Raw genomic sequence first — 21,208 nt, 5'->3', positions numbered from 1 at the left:
AAACTAAAAGCTGGTTCTTTGAGAAGAGAAACAAAATTGATAAACCATTAGCCAGACTCATCAAGAAAAAGAGGGAGAGGACTCAAATCAATAAAATTAGAAATGAAAAAGGAGAAGTTACAACAGACACTGCAGAAATACAAAGCATCCTAAAAGACTACTACAAGCAATTCTATGCCAATAAAATGGAAAACCTGGAAGAAATGGACAAATTCTTATAACCTTCCAAGACTGAAACAGGAAGAAATAGAAAATATCAACAGACCAATCACAAGTAATAAAATTGAAACTGTGATTAAAAATCTTCCAACAAATAAAAGTCCAGGACCAGATGGCTTCACAGGTGAATTCTACCAAACATTTAGAGAAGAGCTAACACCCATCCATCTCAAACTCTTCCCAAAAATTGCAGAGGAAGGAACACTCCCAAACTCATATTATGAGGCCACCATCACCCTGATACCAAAACCAGACAAAGATACTATAAAAAAAGAAAATTATAGACCAATATCACTGATGAATATAGATGCAAAAATCGTCAACAAAATACTAGCAAACAGAATCCAACAGCACATCAAAAGGATCATACACCATGATCAAGCGGGATTTATCCCAGGGATGCAAGGATTCTTCAATATACGCAAATCAATCAATGTGATATACTATATTAACAAATTGAAGAATAAAAACCATATGATCATCTAAATAGATGCAGAAAAAGCTTTTGACAAAATTCAACATCCATTTATGATAAACACTATCCAGAAAGTGGGCATAGAGGGAACCTACCTCAACATAATAAAAGCTATATATGACAAACTCACAGCAAGCATCATTCTCAATGGTGAAACACTGAAAGCATCTCCTCTAAGGTCAGGAACAAGACAAGGATGTCCAATCTCACCACTATTAGTCAACATAGTTTTGGAAGTCCCAGCCACGGCAATCAGAGAAGAAAAAGAAATACAAATTGGAAAAGAAGGAGTAAAACTGTCACTGTTTGCAGATGACATGATACTATACATAGAGAATCCTAAGGATGCCACCAGAAAACTACTAGAGCTAATCAATGAATTTGGTAAAGTTGCAGTATGCAAAATTAATGCACAGAAATCTCTTGCATTCCTATACACTAACAACGAAAAATGTGAAAGAGAAATTAAGGAAACACTCCCATTTACCATTGCAACAAAAAGAATAAAATACCTAGGAATAAACCTACCTAAGGAGACAAAAGACCTGTATGCAGAAAACTGTAAGACACTGACGAAAGAAATTAAAGATGAAACAAACAGATGGAGAGATATACCATGTTCTTGGATTGGAACAATCAATATTGTGAAAATGACTCTATTACCCAAAGCAATCTACAGATTCAGTGCAATCCCTATCAAACTACCAATGGCATTTCTTACAGAACTAGAACAAAAAATCTTAAAATTTGTATGGAGACACAGAAGATCTGAATAGCCAAAGTTGTCTTGAGGGAAAAAGCGGAGCTGGAGGAATCAGACTCCCTGACTTCAGACTATACTACAAAGCTACAGTAATCAAGACAATATGGTACTGGCACAGAAACAGAAACATAGATCAATGGAACAAGATAGAAAGCCCAGAGATAAACCCACGCACCTATGGTCAACTAATCTACGACAAAGGGGCAAGGATATACAATGGAGAAAAGACAGTCTTTTCAGTAAGTGGTGCTGGGAAAACTGGACAGCTATATGTAAAAGAATGAAATTAGAACACTCCCTAACACCATACACAAAAATAAACTCAAAATGGATTTGAGACCTAAATGTAAGACTGGACATTATAAAACTCTTAGAGGAAAACATAGGAAGAACACTCTTTGACACAAATCACAGCAAGATCTTTTTTGATCCACCTCCTAGAGTAATGGAAATAAAAACAAAAATAAACAAATGGGACCTAATGAAACTTGAAAGCTTTTGCAAAGCCAAGGAAACTACAAACAAGACAAAAAGGCAGTCCTGAGAATGGGAGAAAATATTTGCAAATGAAGCAACGGACAAAGGATTAATCTCCAAAATATATAAACAGCTCATGCAGGCTCAATAACGAAAAAACAAACAACCCAATCCAAAAGTGGGTCAAAGACCTAAATAGACATTTCTCCAAAGAAGACATACAGATGGCCAAGAAGCACATAAAAAGCTGCCCAACATCACTAATTATTAGAGAAATGCAAATCAAAACTACAATGAGGTATCACCTCACACCAGTTAGAATGGGCATCATCAGAAAATCTACAAACAACAAATGCTGGAGAGGGTGTGGAGAAAAGGGAACCCTCTTGCACTGTTGGTGGGAATGTAAATTGATATAGCCACTATGGAGAACGGTATGGTGGTTCCTTAAAAAACTAAAAGTAGAAGTATCATATGACCCAGCAATCCCACTACTGGCATGTATACCCAGAGAAAACCATAATTCAAAAAGACACATGCACCCCAATGTTCATTGCAGCACTATTTACCACAACCAGGTCATGGAAGCAACCTAAATGCCCATTCACAGACGAATGGATAAAGAAGATGTGGTACATATATACAATGGAATGTTACTCAGCCATGAAAAGGAATGAAATTGGGTCATTTGTAGAGACATGGATAGATCTAGAGACTGTCATACAGAGTGAAGTAAGTCAGAAAGAGAAAAACAAATATCGTATATTAATGCATATATGTGGAACCCAGAAAAATGGTACAGATGAACCAGTTTGCAGGGCAGAAATTGAGACACAGATGTAGAGAACAAATGTATGGACACCAAGGGGGGATAGCGCCGGGGGGGCTGGTGGTGGTGGTGTGATGAATTGGGAGATTGGAATTGACATATGTACACTAATATGTATAAAATGGATAACTAATAAGAACCTGCTGTATAAAAAAATAAATTAAATTTTAAAAAATAAATCAAAAAGAAAACAAAACAAAACATTGAGGCAAGACCGTCTACCAGCAAAAGATTATGATTCACTGAAGGCTCAGATGATGATGGTTAGTGATTTTTAGCAATAAAGTATTTTTTAATTATGTACTTTTGGGGCTTCCCTGGTGGCGCAGTGGTTGGGAGTCCGCCTGCCAACACGGGGGACACGGGTTCGTGGCCTGGTCCGGGAAGTTCCCACATGCCGCGGAGCAACTAAGCCTGTGAGCCACAACTACTGAGCCTGCGCTCTACAGCCCGTGCGCTACAACTACTGAAGCCTGCATGGCTAGACCCCATGCTCTGCAACAAGAGAAGCCACCGCAATGAGAACCCTGCGCGCCGCAACGAAGAGTAGCCCCCACTCACCACAACTAGAGAAAGCCCGAACACAGCCAAAAATAAATTAATTAATTAAAAAGAAAAAAGTATGCCAATGTCTTTAAAAACTGAGGCAAAATGGATACAGTCTATGGAAAATATAAACAAATGGTTCACTTAAAACGCTGGTGTTATTAAAAAACAAAAGGTGGAGATAAAGGAGATGACAATGATCCTTGATTGGATCTTGAACCCCATCTCTCCCCCAAAATGCTATAAAAGTTATGTATAAATTGGGAAATTTGAATTTAGAGTGTATACATTAGATAATATTAATCTCTGAAAGCTAATCTTCTGGGGTGTGCTAATAGTATTATGGTTATGTAGAAGAGTGCTCTAGTTCTTAAGAGTTACCTGCTGAGTATTTAGAATTGATATGTCTTATTGTCTGAAACTTTTCTGCAAATGAGTTAGGAAAAGAAAAATGAAAAAAAAAAACCCTATATATCTATAGAAATATAGAAAAGGAGAATCCAAATTAAGGGTATTTATTACATTAGTCTTTCAACTTTTGTGAAAGCATGAAATAAAAAGTTAGGGAGGGACTTCCCTGGCGGTCCAGTGGTTAAGACTCTGAGCTTCCAATGCAAGGGGCACGTGTTTGATCTCTGGTTGGGGAACTAAGATCCCACGTACTGCGCGGTGCAGTCAAAAAAAAAAAAAGAGTTAGGGAAAAAGCTAATTCAAGAAGACATAGAAAATTTGAATGGTCTTATAACCATTTAAGAAATTGAATTAGTAATGAAAATTTCTCCCATAAAGAAAAGAGCAGGGGACTTGCCTGGTGGTACAGTGCTTACGAATCTGCCTGCCGGGGCTTCCCTGGTGGCGCAGTGGTTGAGAGCCCGCCTGCCGATGCAGGGGACACGGGTTCATGCCCCGGTCTGGGAAGATCCCACATGACGCGGAGCGGCTGGGCCCGTGAGCCGTGGCCGCTGAGCCAGGGCGTCCGGAGCCTGTGCTCCGCAACGGGAGAGGCCACAACAGTGAGAGGCCCACGTACCGCAAAAAAAAAAAAGAATTTGCCTGCCAATGAAGGGGACATGGGTTTGAGCCCTGGTCCGGGAAGATGCCACATGCCGCAGAGCCACTAAGCCCGTGCGCCACAACTACTAAGCCTGCGCTCTAGAGCCCACAAGTCACAACTACTGAGCCCGTGTGTCACAGCTACTGAAGCCCATGCACCTAGAGCCTATGCTCTACACAGCAAGAGAAGCCACCGCAATGAGAAGCCTGCACACCACAACTAGAGAAAGCCCATGCACAGCAACAAAGACCCAACGCAGCCAAAAATAAATAAAATAAATTCATTTTTAAAATTCTATCTAGAGATAATTATTGAAAAAAAAGAGCAGGCCCAGCCAGTTTTACAGGAAAGTTCTAGCAACATTCAAGAAGCAGGTGATTTTAATCTTACATTAACTATTTCACAGCAAATATTATAAGCTTGATACCAAAATCAATTACCAACACAAATGCAAAAATACTAAGTGAAATATCTAATTCAACATCACATGAAAAAGATCATGATAAAGTTGTGTTATGACTAGGTTGGGTTTATTCCAAAAATTCAAGGTTAGTTCAAGATAAGAAAAGCTATTGATATATGTATCACAAACAGCTTAAAGGTAAGAACTCACGTCAGTATCTAGATATATGCAACAACTACTCATAATAAAAATAACAAACAATAAGATAATTCAGTGGAGTAGCAGGGTATAAAACTAACATACAAATAGCCATGGTGATCATTTTGTAATATACAGAAATACTGAATCACTACGTTGTGGACCAGGAACTAACATAGTGCTGTAGATCAATTATACTTCAAAAACAAACAAACAAACTCATAGAAAAAGAGATCAGATTTTTGGTTACCAGATGCAGGGGAATTGGATGAAGGTGGTCAAAAGGTACAAACTTCCAGTTATAAGATAAATGAGTACTAGGGAAGTAAAGTACAACATGATAAATATAATTAACACTGCTGGATGTTATATAAGAAAGTTGTTAGAGCAAATCCTAAGAGTTCTCATCACAAGGGAAAATATTTTCTTTTCTTTCTCTTTTATTTTCTATCTATATGAGATGATGATGTTTACTAAACTTATTGTGGTAATCGTTTCATGATGTATGTAGGTCAAATCATTGTACTGTATACCTTAAACATATGGTGCTGTATATCAATTATATCTCAATAAACCTGGAAAGAAAAAAAAGATACAAACAGCCTTCATATGCACAAATAATAGACAATTATAGGACACGATGGCAGAGAAAACATCAAGGAAAATAAAACTTAGAATTAAATTTAACAGGAAATGTGTAAAACCTATTCAAGAAAAATTTCAAAACACTCCTGAAAGACACTAACACAGACTTGAACAAATGTACAGATATCCCCTGTTGTTGTTTAGGATGATTCAACATCATCAGTTCTCCCTAAATTAATTTATAAATTCAATACAACAATGCAATCCCAATAAAAATGCCAACAAGCTGTTTTATGGAATTAAACAAGATGATATTAAAGTTTTCATGGAAAACTAAACATGCAAGAATAGCTAGGAAAACAGTGATAAGGAAAAATCATGAAGGGGAGACTAGCCCTATCACACATTAAAATATACTATGAAAGCTGTATAATTAAAATAGTACAATACTGGCACATAAATAGACAGACTAGTAGAATAAAATAGAAAGCCAGCATTAGACCAAAATACTTACAGAAACTTAGTATATGCCAAAGGTGGCATATCAGTGGGGTACAGATGGACTTTTTAATAAATGGTGTCAGGACAACTAGGTAACCATTTGAAAAAAGAAAAAAATTAGATTTATATCTCACACCATTCACAAGAATTAAACTCCAAATGAATTCAGGAGTTTAGTAAAAAATTAGTAATATTTTTTTAATGAAACCATGACGTACTAGGAAAAAACATGGTAATTCATCTTTAACCTTGATGTAGGGAAAAGTTCAAAATCCAGAAGCAATAAAAATGAAACGTTTTACATATTAAAAATACCGTAAATAAAATGAGAATATGTGCCCACATATTTGCATACACAAAAACATGTATGCAACTGTTCACAGCAGCATTATTCATAAATAGCAAAAAAGTAGAAACAATCCAAACACCTATCAACTGGTGAATGAATAAATAAAATATAGCATATTCATATAATGGAATATTATTTGTCAATATTATTTGGAATAAAGTACTAAAACATGCTACAACAGGGCTGAACCCTAAAAACATCATGCTAAATGAAGGAAGCCAGTCATAAAAGACTGCATATTGTATGATACCATTCTTATGAAATGTCCGGGATAAGAAAATCTACAAACACAGAAAGCAGAAGAGTGGCTGCCTAGGGCTGGAGGGGTGTGGGACACGGGGGCAAGACAAATTAGCATAATGGATGGGTATGGGGTTTCTTTTTGGGTGATAAAAATACGCTAGTTTTGATTGTGGTGATGGCTGCATAACTCTGTAAATAGAGTAAAAATCATTGAATTGTACACTTTAAATTGGTAAATAATATGGTATATAAATTATATCTTAATTAAAAAATAAAAGCTGTTAAAAGAAGAACACTATAAAAAGGACAAATGAAAAACTGGAAGAAAATATCTGTAGACAAAGGGTTAATACTCCCCATATTCTTAAAAATTGAGGGAAATAAGACCTAACAAATCCAATAGAAAAATGAGGAGGGTGGGTAATGGACAATTCACAAATATGAAAAAATGTTCAAACTCACTCATATTTAGAAAAATGCAAATTAAAAAAATGCTGCGATACCATTTCTCACCAGACTGGCCAAAAATTTTAAATGTGATAACACACTCAGTGAGGTTGTGGGGAAACAGGCACTCTCATATTTTATTGGTGGGAACAGAAAATGTGTACAATCCTTCTGGAGGGAAATTTGAAAAGACCCAACAAACTACATATACACTTAACCTTTGGATCCAGTAATTCTAATACTTCTAGAAATCTGCCTTGAAGATATACCTCTAACAACACGAAAATACATATATACAAGGTGACTCATTGAAGCACTAATTATAATTGCAAAATACTGGAAACAATCTAAATTCTTATACATAGGAGAGAAGTTGAATAAACTATGGTATGTCCACAAAATGGAGTACTAAGCCACTTAAAAAAGAATGAGGAAGACCTCTATGTATCTATAAGTAGTGATTTCCAGAAAAGAATGTTAAGTGTAAAAAAGCAAAGCATAAAAGAGTACCTATAGTATGCTATTTTTCATATCAGAAAGAAGGAGATTGAAGAAAATATACATGTATTGCCTCATTTGTGCAAAAGAAATACAGGAAGGATAAATCAGAAACTAAACAGAACAGTTACTTGGGATGACAAAGAAAGAAGTAGAAAGAAAAGAACAAAATAGCAGGGATGAGGACAGAATACTTCATTTTCACCAATGAGTGCCTACTTCTAACATTCAACTAATCTCACCAATAAAAATCCAATCTGCTTCTGACATTAACTATGCTATAATTAGCAAAGGTGCAGCTCAAGCTATGCAGAGCAGAAGCACCTATGGCAACCACCTGTGGAGTGTGGCCTTTCTGATACAAAGCTGGATGAGCACCATGCAGCATGGATGCTTCATTAAAGTAACTCATTGCCCCTTGAGTTGAGGCTGAAACTAACTGGCCCGTGTATTATATCAGATGGTCTATGCAGAAGTATTTTAAGATAAATTATAGACATCATAACTCCATGGTAAAGACTTTAATGAGGCGACTTCCCTGGTGGTCCAGCAGTTAAGACTCCACGCTCCCAAAGCAGGTTTGATCCCTGCTCAGGGAACTAGATCCCACATGCCACAACTAAGATCCCGCACGCAGCAACTAAGATCCCGCATGCTGCAACTAAGACCTTGTGTAGCCAAATAAATAAATAAATATTAAAAAAAAAAACTATAAGGAGAATGGGAAGTCAGTCAAAAGAATGGAGAAAACATTACTGTTAACAGATAATGAGGGGAATGGAACCGGATCAACCCTATGGCCGCTCTCTAAGCTTGCACATGTGTAGCTCTACTCTTACTTCTCTTTAAAACTGTGTTGTCCATATATTAGGTTAACCTTAAAAATGCATTCCAATATACATTAGGTGCAGACAAATACAGGTGGGTTTTTTTTTTTTTTGCAGTACGCAGGCCTCTCACTGTTGTGGCCTCTCCCGTTGCGGAGCACAAGCTCCGGACGCGCAGGCTCAGCGGCCATGGCTCACGGGCCTAGCCGCTCCACGGCATGTGGGATCCTCCCGTACCGGGGCACGAACCCGTGTCCCCTGCATCGGCAGGCGGACTCTCAACCACTGCGCCACCAGGGAAGCCCCGATAAATACTGTTTGATTCCATTTATACGAGGTACCTAGAAGAGTCAAATTCATAGTGTCAGAAAATACATTGGTAGATGTCAGGGGGTGGGGTAGTGGGGAGGAGGAATGGGGAGTTAGTGTTAAATTGGGACAGAGTTTCAGTTTAGAAAGGTGAAAAATTCGGGAGACGGATGATGGTGAGAGTTGCACAACAATGTGAATGTACTTAGTGCCACTGAACTGTACAGTTAAATACGGTTAAAATAGTATGTCTTATGTGACTTTTACCACAATAAAAAAACATTTTAAAGTAAAATAAAATTAAAAACAACAACAACAAAAACTGTGCCGTCCCCTAGCCACATGTGGTTATTTAAATCTACGTTAATGGGGACTTCCCTGGTGGTGCAATGGTTAAGAATCACCCTGCCAATGCAGGGGACACGAGTTCGAGCCCTGGTCCGGGAAGATCCCACATGCCGCGGAGCAACTAAGCCCGTGCACCACAACTACTGAGCCTGTGCTCTAGAGACCGCGAGCCACAACTACTGAAGCCCGCATGAAGCGCACCCAGAGCCCGTGCTCCACAGCAAAGAGAAGCCACCACAACGAGAAGCCTGCACACTGCAACGAGAAGCCTGCACACCACAACGAAGAGTAGCCCCCGCTCGCCGCAACTAGAGAAAGCCCACACGCAGCAACGAAGCCCCAACGCAGCTAAACATAAATAAAAGAAATTAAAAAAAAAACTAAATTAATGGAAATTAATTAACATTAAAAATTCAGTTCCTCAGTCTCACTAGCACACTGCAAGTATTCAATCACCACATGAGGCTCATGGCTACCGTACTGACAATATACAGGTACAGAACAAATCCATCATCACAAAAAGTTCTATTGACAATGCTGCTCTGAAAGAACAAAGTTTTAAGAAAATAGTACATTTCTGGGGATGGAAAATAATTCAACAAAGAGGAGGCATCCCTAGATACATTTAAAGAGGAAGACACAGCTTCTGAGTTCCCTTCTAGACTTCTACCTGCCTTTGATAATCTTGATCTTCTCTTCTTCCTCAAAAATACTGCCATCTAGTATAGAAGGGAGGGAGGGAGGGAGGGAGAAAACCATAGCCCAGGGGAGAAACAAACAAACAAAAAACCCCCAAAACCCTTGAAAGCAAAAAGTTTTTGTTTCCCCTTTCCTTCCTACTAAGGACATTTAAAAAGAAATAAGGTGGGAAGTGAGACATCCATAAAGAAATGAATCAGGTAGATTGTTCAAAGTGGTTCTTCTAGTAGATTCCTAAGCACATACCCAAGATATGAGAGGCTTTTCAAACTTCGCAGATCCCATTAGCAGCCTCCCAGGTTTGGTTTGCTGCCATGTTCTCAGTGCTTTATTGGACCTGAAGTGTTACTGTTGTTGTTTGAGTAGGAAATGATTCCCCACCGCCGGCAAATTTGTGATTATAAAATGTGTATTAAATTTTAGGTATAATTTTTAAGACCTGGTCTTGGAGTCAGGTTTGGCTTTGGGTAACAGAGCCCTGAAAATATAATGTAGTATATTTACTGAGCCTACTTATAAAAATTTGCCTCAATTAAAGATTAAGTAATCTTTTAGGACTACTCCTGTTACATAAAGTGAGGCACACCTGAAATTCTTTTATTTTATTTTATTTATTTATTATTTTTGGCTGCGTTGGGTCTTCATTGCTGCATGCGGGCTTTCTCTAGTTGCAGTGAGCGGGGGCTATTCTTCATTGCAGCGCACAGGCTTCTATTTGCAGTGGCTTCTTGTTGCAGAGCACGGGCTCTAGGTGCGTGGGCTTCAGTAGTTGTAGCACATGGGCTTCAGTAGCTGTGGCTCATGGGCTCTAGAGTGCAGGCTCAGTAGTTGTGGTGCACGGGCTTAGCTGCTCCGCGGCATGTGGGATCTTCCCGGACCAGGGCTTGAACCCTTGTCCCCTGTATTGGCAGGCAGATCCTTAACCACTGCGCCACCAGGGAAGCCCCTGAAATTCTTAAGAGAAACTCAGGCAATCCTTTGATGGCTTGTTATTTACAAACCCTAGAGCCAAACTTAATCTAGAGGTCCACATTGCAAATTTCCCCGTGAACAGATTGAGCATTCATTTTACCTACCTGTTTTGCTCAATAGCAAATGTTGACTTAAAATGAAATGTAAGTAGAAGGGTAGGAAGAATGGTGCCTTAAACATTCAGATCAATTTTTTAAAACTTTTTACTGTAAAAATAAAATACATAAAACCACATAAAACATGTTAATCCCATACCCCTAATTTGTCCCTCCCCACTTCCCTCTTCCCTTTGGTAACCACAAGTTTGTTTTCTATATCTGGGAGCCTGTTTCTGTTTTGCATATACATTCATTTGTACCGTTTTTTAGATTCCACAGGAGTCTTTGATAGTTTCCTTGTTATCTCGTATCACAACATTACAGGATCATCCTGTACATTTCCTGACCTAAAGATAGAATCAGCCATTTCTCTAAGAAACCTAGTTTCTTTTAATGGGTAAAAATAGTAAGATTACAATCTGAGCTCCAAGGGTAATCACTGATACTGGGTTGGTCATTGTTTCTAGATCTTTTAGTGGATATAAACACAGACACAGTCACACACACACACACACACACACACACACACACACACACACTCTCAAATACCTAAAGGAGCCAGGCGGGTAACAAATGAGTGAAGTGTGATTGAGATGAAGCATAGGGATTGCAGTAAACTGAAGAGGTAAACTAAAGGAGACAGACCTTCCAATTTCTCAAAAGAAGCCAGAAATATAAATTTTTAACATGAATTTTAAAAATATTGACAACTAATAAACACTTAGGTTACATAAACACATCTGTGGGACAGATGTGGTCCACGGGCTATGTGCACACTCAACCTGAAAAATTAAACCAGTATGTAGTTGTATCCCAGAAGTCACATTGTTGTTAACACATAAAAATATTTAGAGAAGTAAGAAAATTCTCAGATTGCTTCAGAAAAAGGCAAACTATAATAAGGAAGAGGAGAAATGTATAATTATCTCCCTCCCCCACCAACTCTCTAAAGTTGAGAGAAGCATTTTCTAAATAGAAACAATTTTCTTTCTAGGACATGGTACAAAAATGAAAAAGTCAGTTATCAGAAAAAACTCTCGAAGAGAGTTGAAATCTAACAAAAGTTTTTATATCTAAACTCTTAGAATATCAGAACGAGACCCAGGAGATATATTTTACATGATTAGGCATACTAGAGGCAATAAAACTGGTAAAAAGTTTATTGCAAATGCATGATCAACCCCTTACCCTCATTTTTACCTGTTCTAAAAAGAAAGGGGGACTTCCCTGGTGGTGCAGTGGTTAAGAATCCATCTTCCAATGCAGGGGACTCAGGTTCGATCCCTCGTGGGGCAACTTACCCCGTGTGCCACAACTAGAGAGTCCCCACGTCGCAACTACAGAGCCCACGTGCTCTGGAGCCCAAAAGCCACAACTAGAGAGAAGCCCGCGTGCTGCAACAAGAGCCTGTGCGCCACAACTGAGACCCGATGCAGCCAGAAATAAATAATAAAATAAATAAATAAAAAGAAAGGAAGGTAAGAGCATTGCCACCTCTGCTTTGGCCCCCTCCTGGAAGCAGCAGAGCTAACAAAACGTTGCTGGGGAAAGAAGGAGTAAGATGTGAAAATTCTAAATAAGGCCCCAAAGAAAGCCTGGGGAAGGGCCCAGTTGGCAAGAAAGACCTGGTTGGGTTTGGCTTCTTTAGTGCAAGCTAGTATCATGTGACCTGCTCCAAGCTCCAGAAATATAGAAATCACAGAATTAACTTTTTCAATTCAAAGACGAGAGGTCAGATTAGATTAAAGCAAAAACCATAAGAAGACTCACAAAGTTATTTCACCCAGGTTTCCGTTCTTTCAAAGAAAATAAGGACCTCAAGCCATCTAAGGAATCCCAAGCAAAAGGAAGGAGAGGACTAGAAACTTCCCTGACTGCATGAACCTCCCTCTGCCAGCTTCACAGCTTCAGCCTTGAGGTCCTGTGCACTTGGCGTATCCTTCACTGTAGCCTCTTGGTCCTGTGCACTTTAGGGCTATTGTATTCTGCATGCTATCAGATCATAACATTTTAAGCTTCTCTCTAATTTGGAAACTAGGCTGTAAGCCAAGGTCAGAGGAAGAGTAAAGTTGGGGGAAGGGACCAGATGGGCTCAAACTACCATTCTCAGAAGTGACTCACCAGGGAGCCAGATGCAGCATCCCGCCTTTCATCATGAAGCCTTTCTGTGTCTCATGTAGGGAAGAGAAAAACAGCTTTGCCTTTGGCATTGATCAGACGTTAGCTTGTCTACCACCTGCCTTTTGTACCCTCTAGAAATAGTACCAGCAGAATGGAGGCAGATTTGTAGCGTCAAAGGGGTAAGTACAAACTAATGTTTACAGTTCCTTTGACTCTAGAAAATGAATTATTTTCTCTTCCCCCTATCACCCCACGTATCTCCCCGCTGGTAACCATGTCCTTTCTATGAACATTTGAATACTAATAACCATAACTAATACCTACTGAATTTGTATCATACTGTTCTAAATACTTGACATGTATTAACCCTTTGCAGTAGCTACTACTGCATTATCTCCATTTTACAGATGAGGAAACTGAGGCACAGAGAAGTTAAGTAATCACTTCCCAGGGTCACGGAGCTAAGCAGAATCCAAGCCAAGACAGCTTCAGGGCCTGTATTCTAATGTCTCTCCTTTTCATTGTAAAATTTTCAAACACACAGAAAAGTTGAAAAAATAATACAATAATCAACCATATGTCTGTCATCTAATGAAACCATAACACATTGCCATATATGAACTTTTCTGTGTGTATGAATTTTCTATACATCATGACACTTCTCCCCCAAAGACTTCTGCATACAGCTCCTAAAAATAAGGACATACTCCTATATACCATAATACTATTATCACATCCAAGAAGTTAACAATTTCCTATCATCATCTAATATCTAATCTATCTTCAAAATATTCTGAGTACCCGGGCTTCCCTGGTGGCGCAGTGGTTGGGAGTCCGCCTGCTGATGCGGGGGGCGCGGGTTCATGCCCCGGTCCGGGAGGATCCCACATGCTGTGGAGTGGCTGGGCCCGTGGGCCGTGGCCGCTGAGCCTGCGTGTCCGGAGCCTGAGCTCCGCAGCGGGAGGGGCTGTGGCGGTGAGAGGCCCGCGTACCGCAAAAAAAAAAAAAAAAAATTCTGAGTACCCCCGAACATCCTTTATAACTGTTTTTTCCAACCCAGAATCCAGTCAAGACTCACCCATTCCAGTCAGTTACTGTCTCTTTAATCTAGAACAGTCCCCTCACTTTTTCTTTTGTATGACATTGATTTTTTGAAGAGAAGCAGACCAGCTGTCTTATAGATTGTCCTATATTTTGGTTATTTATTTCCTAATAGTATCATTTAACTTGTTCTTCTGCTCTTGTACTTCCTAAAAACCAGAAGTCAGATCTAAAGGCTTAATGAAGGTTAACATTCTGGGTAAAAATACTTTGGAGCTGATGTTGTGTACTTTGCACTGCAGCACATCATGAAGCATATCATGTCAGGCCGTTCCACCGTAAGTGATGCTGAGCTAGATTACCTGGTTACGGTGGTGACTACCAGAGCACTCCTTTGTAAAGATTTACTTTTCCCGTTGCTATTAGCAAATAATTTAGAGGTGGGAGGGGGGTACTATTTTGGCACCATGCAAATGCAAATATTCTGTTCTCCAAAAATCTTTCATCTAATGACTTTAGCGTCCAATGATGATCTTTGCTAGATTTAATAATTTCACTGATGATTTACTATTCTATCCTTCCTTCTACAGTTATAAGCTGGAAATTTTCTGTAAAGAACTTTCCTTCATTAGCTAGGGAAGAATTATAGCTCCTTTGAAAAAGAAAGGGTATGGGACTTCCCTGGTGGCTCAGCGGTTAAGACTCAGCACTCCCAATGCAGGGGACCCAGGTTCGATCCCTGGCCAGGGAACTAGATCCCACATGCATGCCATCACTAAGAGTTTGCATGCCACAACTAACGAGCCCGTGTGCCACAACTAAGGAGCCCGCCTGTAGCAACTAAGACCCGGCACAACCAAATAAATAAATAAAATTTTTAAAATAAATAAATAAAAAATAAAAAGAAAGGGTAACTGCTTAGTTCTTTCCATTTAAGTATTGATTTTCAGAGCAAGAAATTAATAAAAATAGCCATATCTAATGATGGCATATGCATTTTTTCTCTCCTTGCCCCTTTTCTGAGCATCACTATGGACACACAGACTCTTATTTACTCGGTGTTTTACAATTACTTGCAGTAATTATTCTTTTGATGCTCAGAATATACTAAATTTAGCCAGTAGAAGCCCCTTTGGGCTGGTTCCATTGTTCTTTTGATATAGTACCATTAGTCTTTAAGACTACTTTGCTTTCCATCTTAAGATGTCCCAGTCAAGCCTGTGCTCTTATGTACATTACATAACCTTTCCTAGAGGGATGTATATGCCTACAGAGGGCTCGGAAAACTCTGAGAAAAATACAACAGCAAGAGCAGACGTATCACTTCCTTGTGGTTATCAAATCCAATTCAATTTGGGGAATGAAAGGATTTTTAAGACTATCAGGTCTAGCTACCCATGCTGATGCTCAGAGCTTTGCTACAACTCCCCAATATGTGGCAATTCGGTATGTGGCCTAAACACTCTGACCCACAGGGAACTCACCTCACTTGAGGCACCCTATGCTATCCCAGGACCGCCTCATACTGGGCTCCTTATAGTTCCCACCCATTAGTTCTAGTTTCTCTCCTCGGAGCCTATGGGTCTCTGTGAGAAGCTCACACCTAAAGGTAATTTCCTCTTCTGTTCCCTCCCTCATATTTAAACAAGTGGGTTTATTTCCTGGATGTGACTGGATTGACTTTCCAAATACACTACCATGACTCACAAGGCCCTACTGCCTTTCAAGGCCACTTCATATACTTATATAAAAATATGTAAATATAGTATGGGCTGGGATTGAAATTTTTACATAAATGGGTCCTGAAGTTCATCTCACTCTTTCCAGTCTTGTTCACCACATATATACGGCTGCCAGCAAAGCCAATTCTACTCCCTAGAATTCTGCATCTAGTCCCTCATCTCTCCATTTTCCCTGACACTGGTCTGGGCCCCCGACCAAGCCCTCTGACTCGATCTAGTACAGTGGCCTAACCTTTCCCAACCTCAGCTCCCCCTCACTACACTCCATGACAAAGGCTGCTGCCAGAGCAGTCTTCCTGCAGCACTCCCAGCTCCATAACCTTCAATTGCTTTTTATCTGCAGAGTCTACCATAGTGTCTAGCATACTGGACTTGGGATGCTCAGTACATATTGGTAGAGGGAGGGACTGAATAAAGTGACTGGTTGAGCTGCTTGATTTCATGACTCAGTTGTGCTGTCCATTGTTGTCAGGAGGAAATTTCCTTGAGTTTTAAACAAAAGCTATTTTACTTAAGGTAGTATTTGGCTTAACAAACAGTTTAAAATTTTTTGGTCAGTTCATGTGTATGAGTAAACATATTTTTATAGTATGTATTTAATAAATAGTTGCACAAAAATTTGGTTGCATGCATTCTTCTTGGTGCTCAGACTTTCTAAAGAATTAACTGTAAATATGAAGCCAGAAAGAAAATACCAACAGCATATTGTTATGTGGGAAAATGTTTGCATTCAACAAGAATCTAAAAAGAAAATCAAAGTAAAATAACTTCACAGTATGATGGTACATCTATTAAATTAGCGATCATAAATTGAATTTGAAAAGCCAATGCTGGCGACCTGGGAGGAAGTGGTTCACTTCACTTCAGACACTGATGGTGGGCGGCACTGCAAATTGGCTCCCGCTTTCTGGTGAACACTCTGGTCTTGCCTCATAAGAACTATAAAACTTCTCACACCTTTGGATCCAATGATTCAGCTGGAGGAACACACCTTAAGGAAATAACTTAAAAACAAATGTCTATACTATTTGTGTTAGTGACAACTAGGGCACATCTCAAATTCCCCAAATAGGAGAAAGATCAAGCTAAACATGTATCATTGTGTACATCAACATCAACACAAAGATACATGAAGTCACTTAAGATGACAAGTACATGGTCTATTTCAATAAATGGAGGTATACACTCAGTTTCAGCAACAGTGTTTATAATTAAGAACAAGGGTTCTGAAAGCAGACATTTCTTGGTTTGAATCCTGGCATTGCCCTCCATACGCTTTCAAGAAATGTTTCTCTTCTAAGAATGGATTTGGACCATGCAGGACCTGCAAGCAGTTACTTGCTCTTGAGGAGATGTGTGTATTCTTATTTGAGTAGAAAAGACATTAAGGTTAGAGAGCAGGCTCTTGCGTCAGACTACCCAAGCTCACCTCTTGGCAGTCACTTGCTGGCTGTGTGACCTCAGGCAAGTGACTAAACCGCCCTACATTCCAGTTGCAATTCATGTGTCTAATATGGCTAATACTAGATTATTATATGGCTAATAATATGACCTACCCCATAAAGTTCTTCTGAGGTTGAAATGAGAAGATGCCTATAGAGTGTTCAGCATAGTGACTGACATGTAGTATGTTCTCAGTAAATGTCAGCAGTTGTATTGTATTCTTCAATTAAACTACTGATCACCCACTATGGTCCAAACATTGCAAGAGGTGCACCCACTACATTTCATCCATGCAAGAACCTTACGAGGTGAGTGTGGTTACACAAAATAGTTAAATGGGCTCAGAGAAAGATCTGTGAACATTAGGTAAAAAAAGGAGAATGCAAGATGGTTGGTAGATCCCGATTACAAACATGAAAATGAAACGCACTGACACATTTGCAATGATATGTATAATTAGAACATAATGATCATTAGGTCCACTTTGTTTAAAGTTAGTCAAGTTTCTTTGTGTTTTCAAGTAGAAGCAAGCAAATGTGAACTGGGGACCCAGTCCTGTTGCCTTTATTGTGCCTTGCCCTTCTCTCCCCTAAGCAGGGAACAGGCCACGTATTAAATGTCACCTGAGTGTTGGCTTCTGACCAGCAAGTGCTTACCTGGAGGAGATAGAGGAGTCCTGGGACAAACAAGGTGAGTGGGTAAAGAGACTGGTATGTTGCTAAGGCAAGAAAGATAGCACTGAGGAAGGCACTACCTGTAAAAAGAAATAAATATATGGAATAATCCAGCCACATCAATTAGGATTAGATTCAGCAACTCCCCAAAACAAGAAACTTTCCATAACTGCTCAAATACCTCAGATACCTGTCAAGTATCTCCTGGTGCATAAGATGCTAATAGCAAACTCACAGGAGTGGAAGGATCTTGGCTTGATTTCTGATGAAAGGAAACCAAGGAAGTCAAAACCACTTACCTTTAGCAACCTGAGATACCACAGGTATATTTCTTGTAAAATTTTCAGATCCAGAAAGATTTTACAAAACTTCAGCCCGAAGATGAATAAAGGAATCAAGTCTGTTAACATCCATGTCCTATTTAACTTACCAATTGATTAAGCCTACAATTATTGCTTATGTCATTCAGAGCTGTGAAACGTATGCTTTTGTTTGTTGCAACATCCCATCACTATTTTTATAACATCCCTTCCTTATGTACTCTCTTCAGGCCATATGTTTATTATTTTTTCAAATTAAAATATATTAATTTTAATTAATAATGTCCCTATTCCCTACATAAAATGGACCACTGTAGAATTATTAAACATGATGTTATAATTTTCAATGACAAGGAAAGATGTTTATAATAATCTATTAATTGAAGATCATAAAAGAGATACATACTATAACCCCTTTTTAAAAAAATGAATAAATACATTTTTAGAAAAACTAAAAGGTGGGAATTCCCTGGCGGTCCAGTGGTTAAGACTCTGCTCTTTCACTGCTGAGGGCCCAGGTTCGATCCCTGGTCGGCGAACTCAGATCCCACAGATTCATGGTGCAGCCAAAAAAAAACCACCTAAACTAAAAGGCTAGGCCACAGATTTCACAGTGTTTTTCTCTGGGTGGTTGGAATTATGGATGATTTTTCATTATTGTTTCTCTGTATTTGCTAAACTTCCTATAATAAACATGCTTTGTTTTTGTCATAAGAAAAAAACTGATATCTTGTCTCCCAAGGCAATAGAAATAAAAGCAAAAATAAACAAATGGGACCTAATCAAACTTAGAAGCTTTTGCACAGCAAAGGAAACCGTAAACAAAACAAAAAGACAACCCATGGACTGGGAGAAAATATTTGCAAACAATGTGACTGACAAGGGATTAATTTCCAAAATATATTGTACGAACAGCTCACACAACTCAATAACAAAAAAACAAACAACCCAATCAAAAAATGGGCAAAAGACCTAAACAGACATTTCTCCAAAGAAGACATACAAATGGCCAATAGGCACATGAAAAGATGCTCAACATTGCTAATTATTAGAGAAATGCAAATCAAAACTACAATGAGGTACCACCTCACACTGGTCAGAAGGGCCATCATTAAAGAGTCTACAAATAACAAATGTTGGAGAGGGTGTGGAGAAAAGGGAAGCCTCTTACACTACTGGTGGGAATGTAAGTTGGTACATCCACTAGAAAACCGTATGTAGGTTCCTTAAAAAACTAAAAAATAGAGTTGCTATATAATCCAGTAATCCCACTCTTGGGCATATATCTGGAGAAAACTGTAATTCAAAAAGATATATGCACCCCATGTTCATAGCAGCACTATTTACAATAGTGTTGCCATGTAATAGTGCTGCTATGTAATAGTGCCAAGACATGGAAACAACCTAAATGTCCACCAACAGATAAATGGATAAAAAAAATGTGGCATACATACACAATGGAATACTACTCAGCCATAAAAAAGAATGAAATAATGCCATTTGAAGCAACATGGATAGACCAAGAGATTATCATACTAAGTGAAGTGAGTCAGAAAGAGAAGGACAAATACCATATGATATCACTTATGTGTGGAATCTAAAATATGACACAACTCACAGACATAGAAAACAAACTTACGGTTACCAAAGGGGAAAGGGGGGTGGCAGAGGGATAAGTTAGGAGTTTGGGATTATCAGACACAAACTACTATACATAAAATAGATAAACAACAAGGTCCTACTGTATAGTACAGGGAACTATATTCAATATCATGTAGTAAACCATAATGGAAAAGAATATGAAAAAGGATATATACATATGTATAACTGAATCACTTTGCTCTACAGCAGAAACTAATATAACATTGTAAATCAACTACAATTAAAAAAAAACTAGATGGATGTAAGAAAAAAATATTTTTTTAAAAAAAAAAAAACAAGTAGCTATTCCCTTTCAGATGGTTTAAGACAACAGAGTACCCTAAAATCAAGGCTAGAGAAACCCAGTTTACAACAGAGGTTTTAGAGTGGCCCAGAAATCAGTAGAGTTCAATTGATGGTCCAAGGCTGGTATCTATAATGATAATATTTCATCAAGTAACAGTGCTCATGGTCACTCTTATTAGTGTGGGGTCAACTTTTACTGAAAACAATAGACATCTTCTCAATAGTCTTTCATAAAAGAAGGAATTATTCACTCCACACAGTCCAGGGAATTTTACCCTCTCCCAACCCAGCTCCCGAGACAAACAGAAGCAGATGTTCCATAGGACTTTTCTGCCCACCAAAGTGGTGTATATACAGTGGTTTGACTTAACGATTTTTAGATTTGATGATGGTGCAAAAGCAATATACATTCCGTAGAAACCATACTTCTAATTTTGAATTTTCATTTTTTTCCCCAAGCTAGCGGTATGCAGTACATATTCTCTCGTGATGCTGGGCAGCTGCAGCCGCAGCTTGCAGTCTGCCACTCGATCACGAGGTTAAACAACTGATACACTTAACAACCATTCTGTACCCATATAACTATTCTGTTTTTCACTCTTAGTACAGATTCAATAAATTACACGAAATATTCAGCACTTTATTATAAAATAGGCTTTGTATTAGATGATTTTGCCCAACTGTAGGCTAATGTAAGTGTTCTGGGCACACTTAAGGTAGGCTAGGCTAAGCTAAGCTCTGATGTTCAGTAGGTGAGGTATATTCAATGTAGTTCTAACTTAGGATATTTTCAACCTACAAGGGGTTTACTGGGACAGAACCCCATCATAAGTCAAGGAAGATCTGTACTTGAAACATCTAAGAGCCACCCTGGAAGAGGGAGGGTAACGAATGTGACTACTTCATAGAAAAGTAAGTGGAGAGAAAAGAACTTTGAGTCCTCCATCCCTCAAACCAAGGAAACTCACCAGCTAGAAACAATTCCTGGTTGAAAGAAAGTGGAAGGAAGGCAGAGAAAGGAGGAAGCTGGAAGTAAAAGACCAAGGACAGAACTCTATGGGATGGGCTATTTCATCACGT

At 38.8% G+C, this 21,208-nt stretch overlaps 1 protein-coding gene across 8 annotated transcripts in view; it reads right to left on the bottom strand.

Moving 5' to 3' along the window:
- PIGU (phosphatidylinositol glycan anchor biosynthesis class U) overlaps window positions 1-21,208 on the bottom strand; it is a 126,751-nt gene that overhangs the window by 51,192 nt on the left and 54,351 nt on the right. For all 8 annotated transcript variants that reach the window (XM_027078541.1, XM_027078546.1, XM_027078547.1 and 5 more), the window contains exon 7: window positions 17,844-17,941. In XM_027078541.1, coding sequence (XP_026934342.1) covers window positions 17,844-17,941 — 98 coding nt within the window. The remainder of the gene's footprint in view (window positions 1-17,843; window positions 17,942-21,208) is intronic.

The sequence above is a fragment of the Aethalodelphis obliquidens genome, unplaced genomic scaffold, assembly GCF_003676395.1.
Source record: "Aethalodelphis obliquidens isolate GAN/ISIS:26980383/991018 unplaced genomic scaffold, ASM367639v1 scaffold42, whole genome shotgun sequence".
NCBI lineage: Eukaryota > Metazoa > Chordata > Mammalia > Artiodactyla > Delphinidae > Aethalodelphis > Aethalodelphis obliquidens.
Note: the sequence above shows the minus strand (reverse complement) of the source record. Positions and strands in the feature narration are given on the sequence as shown.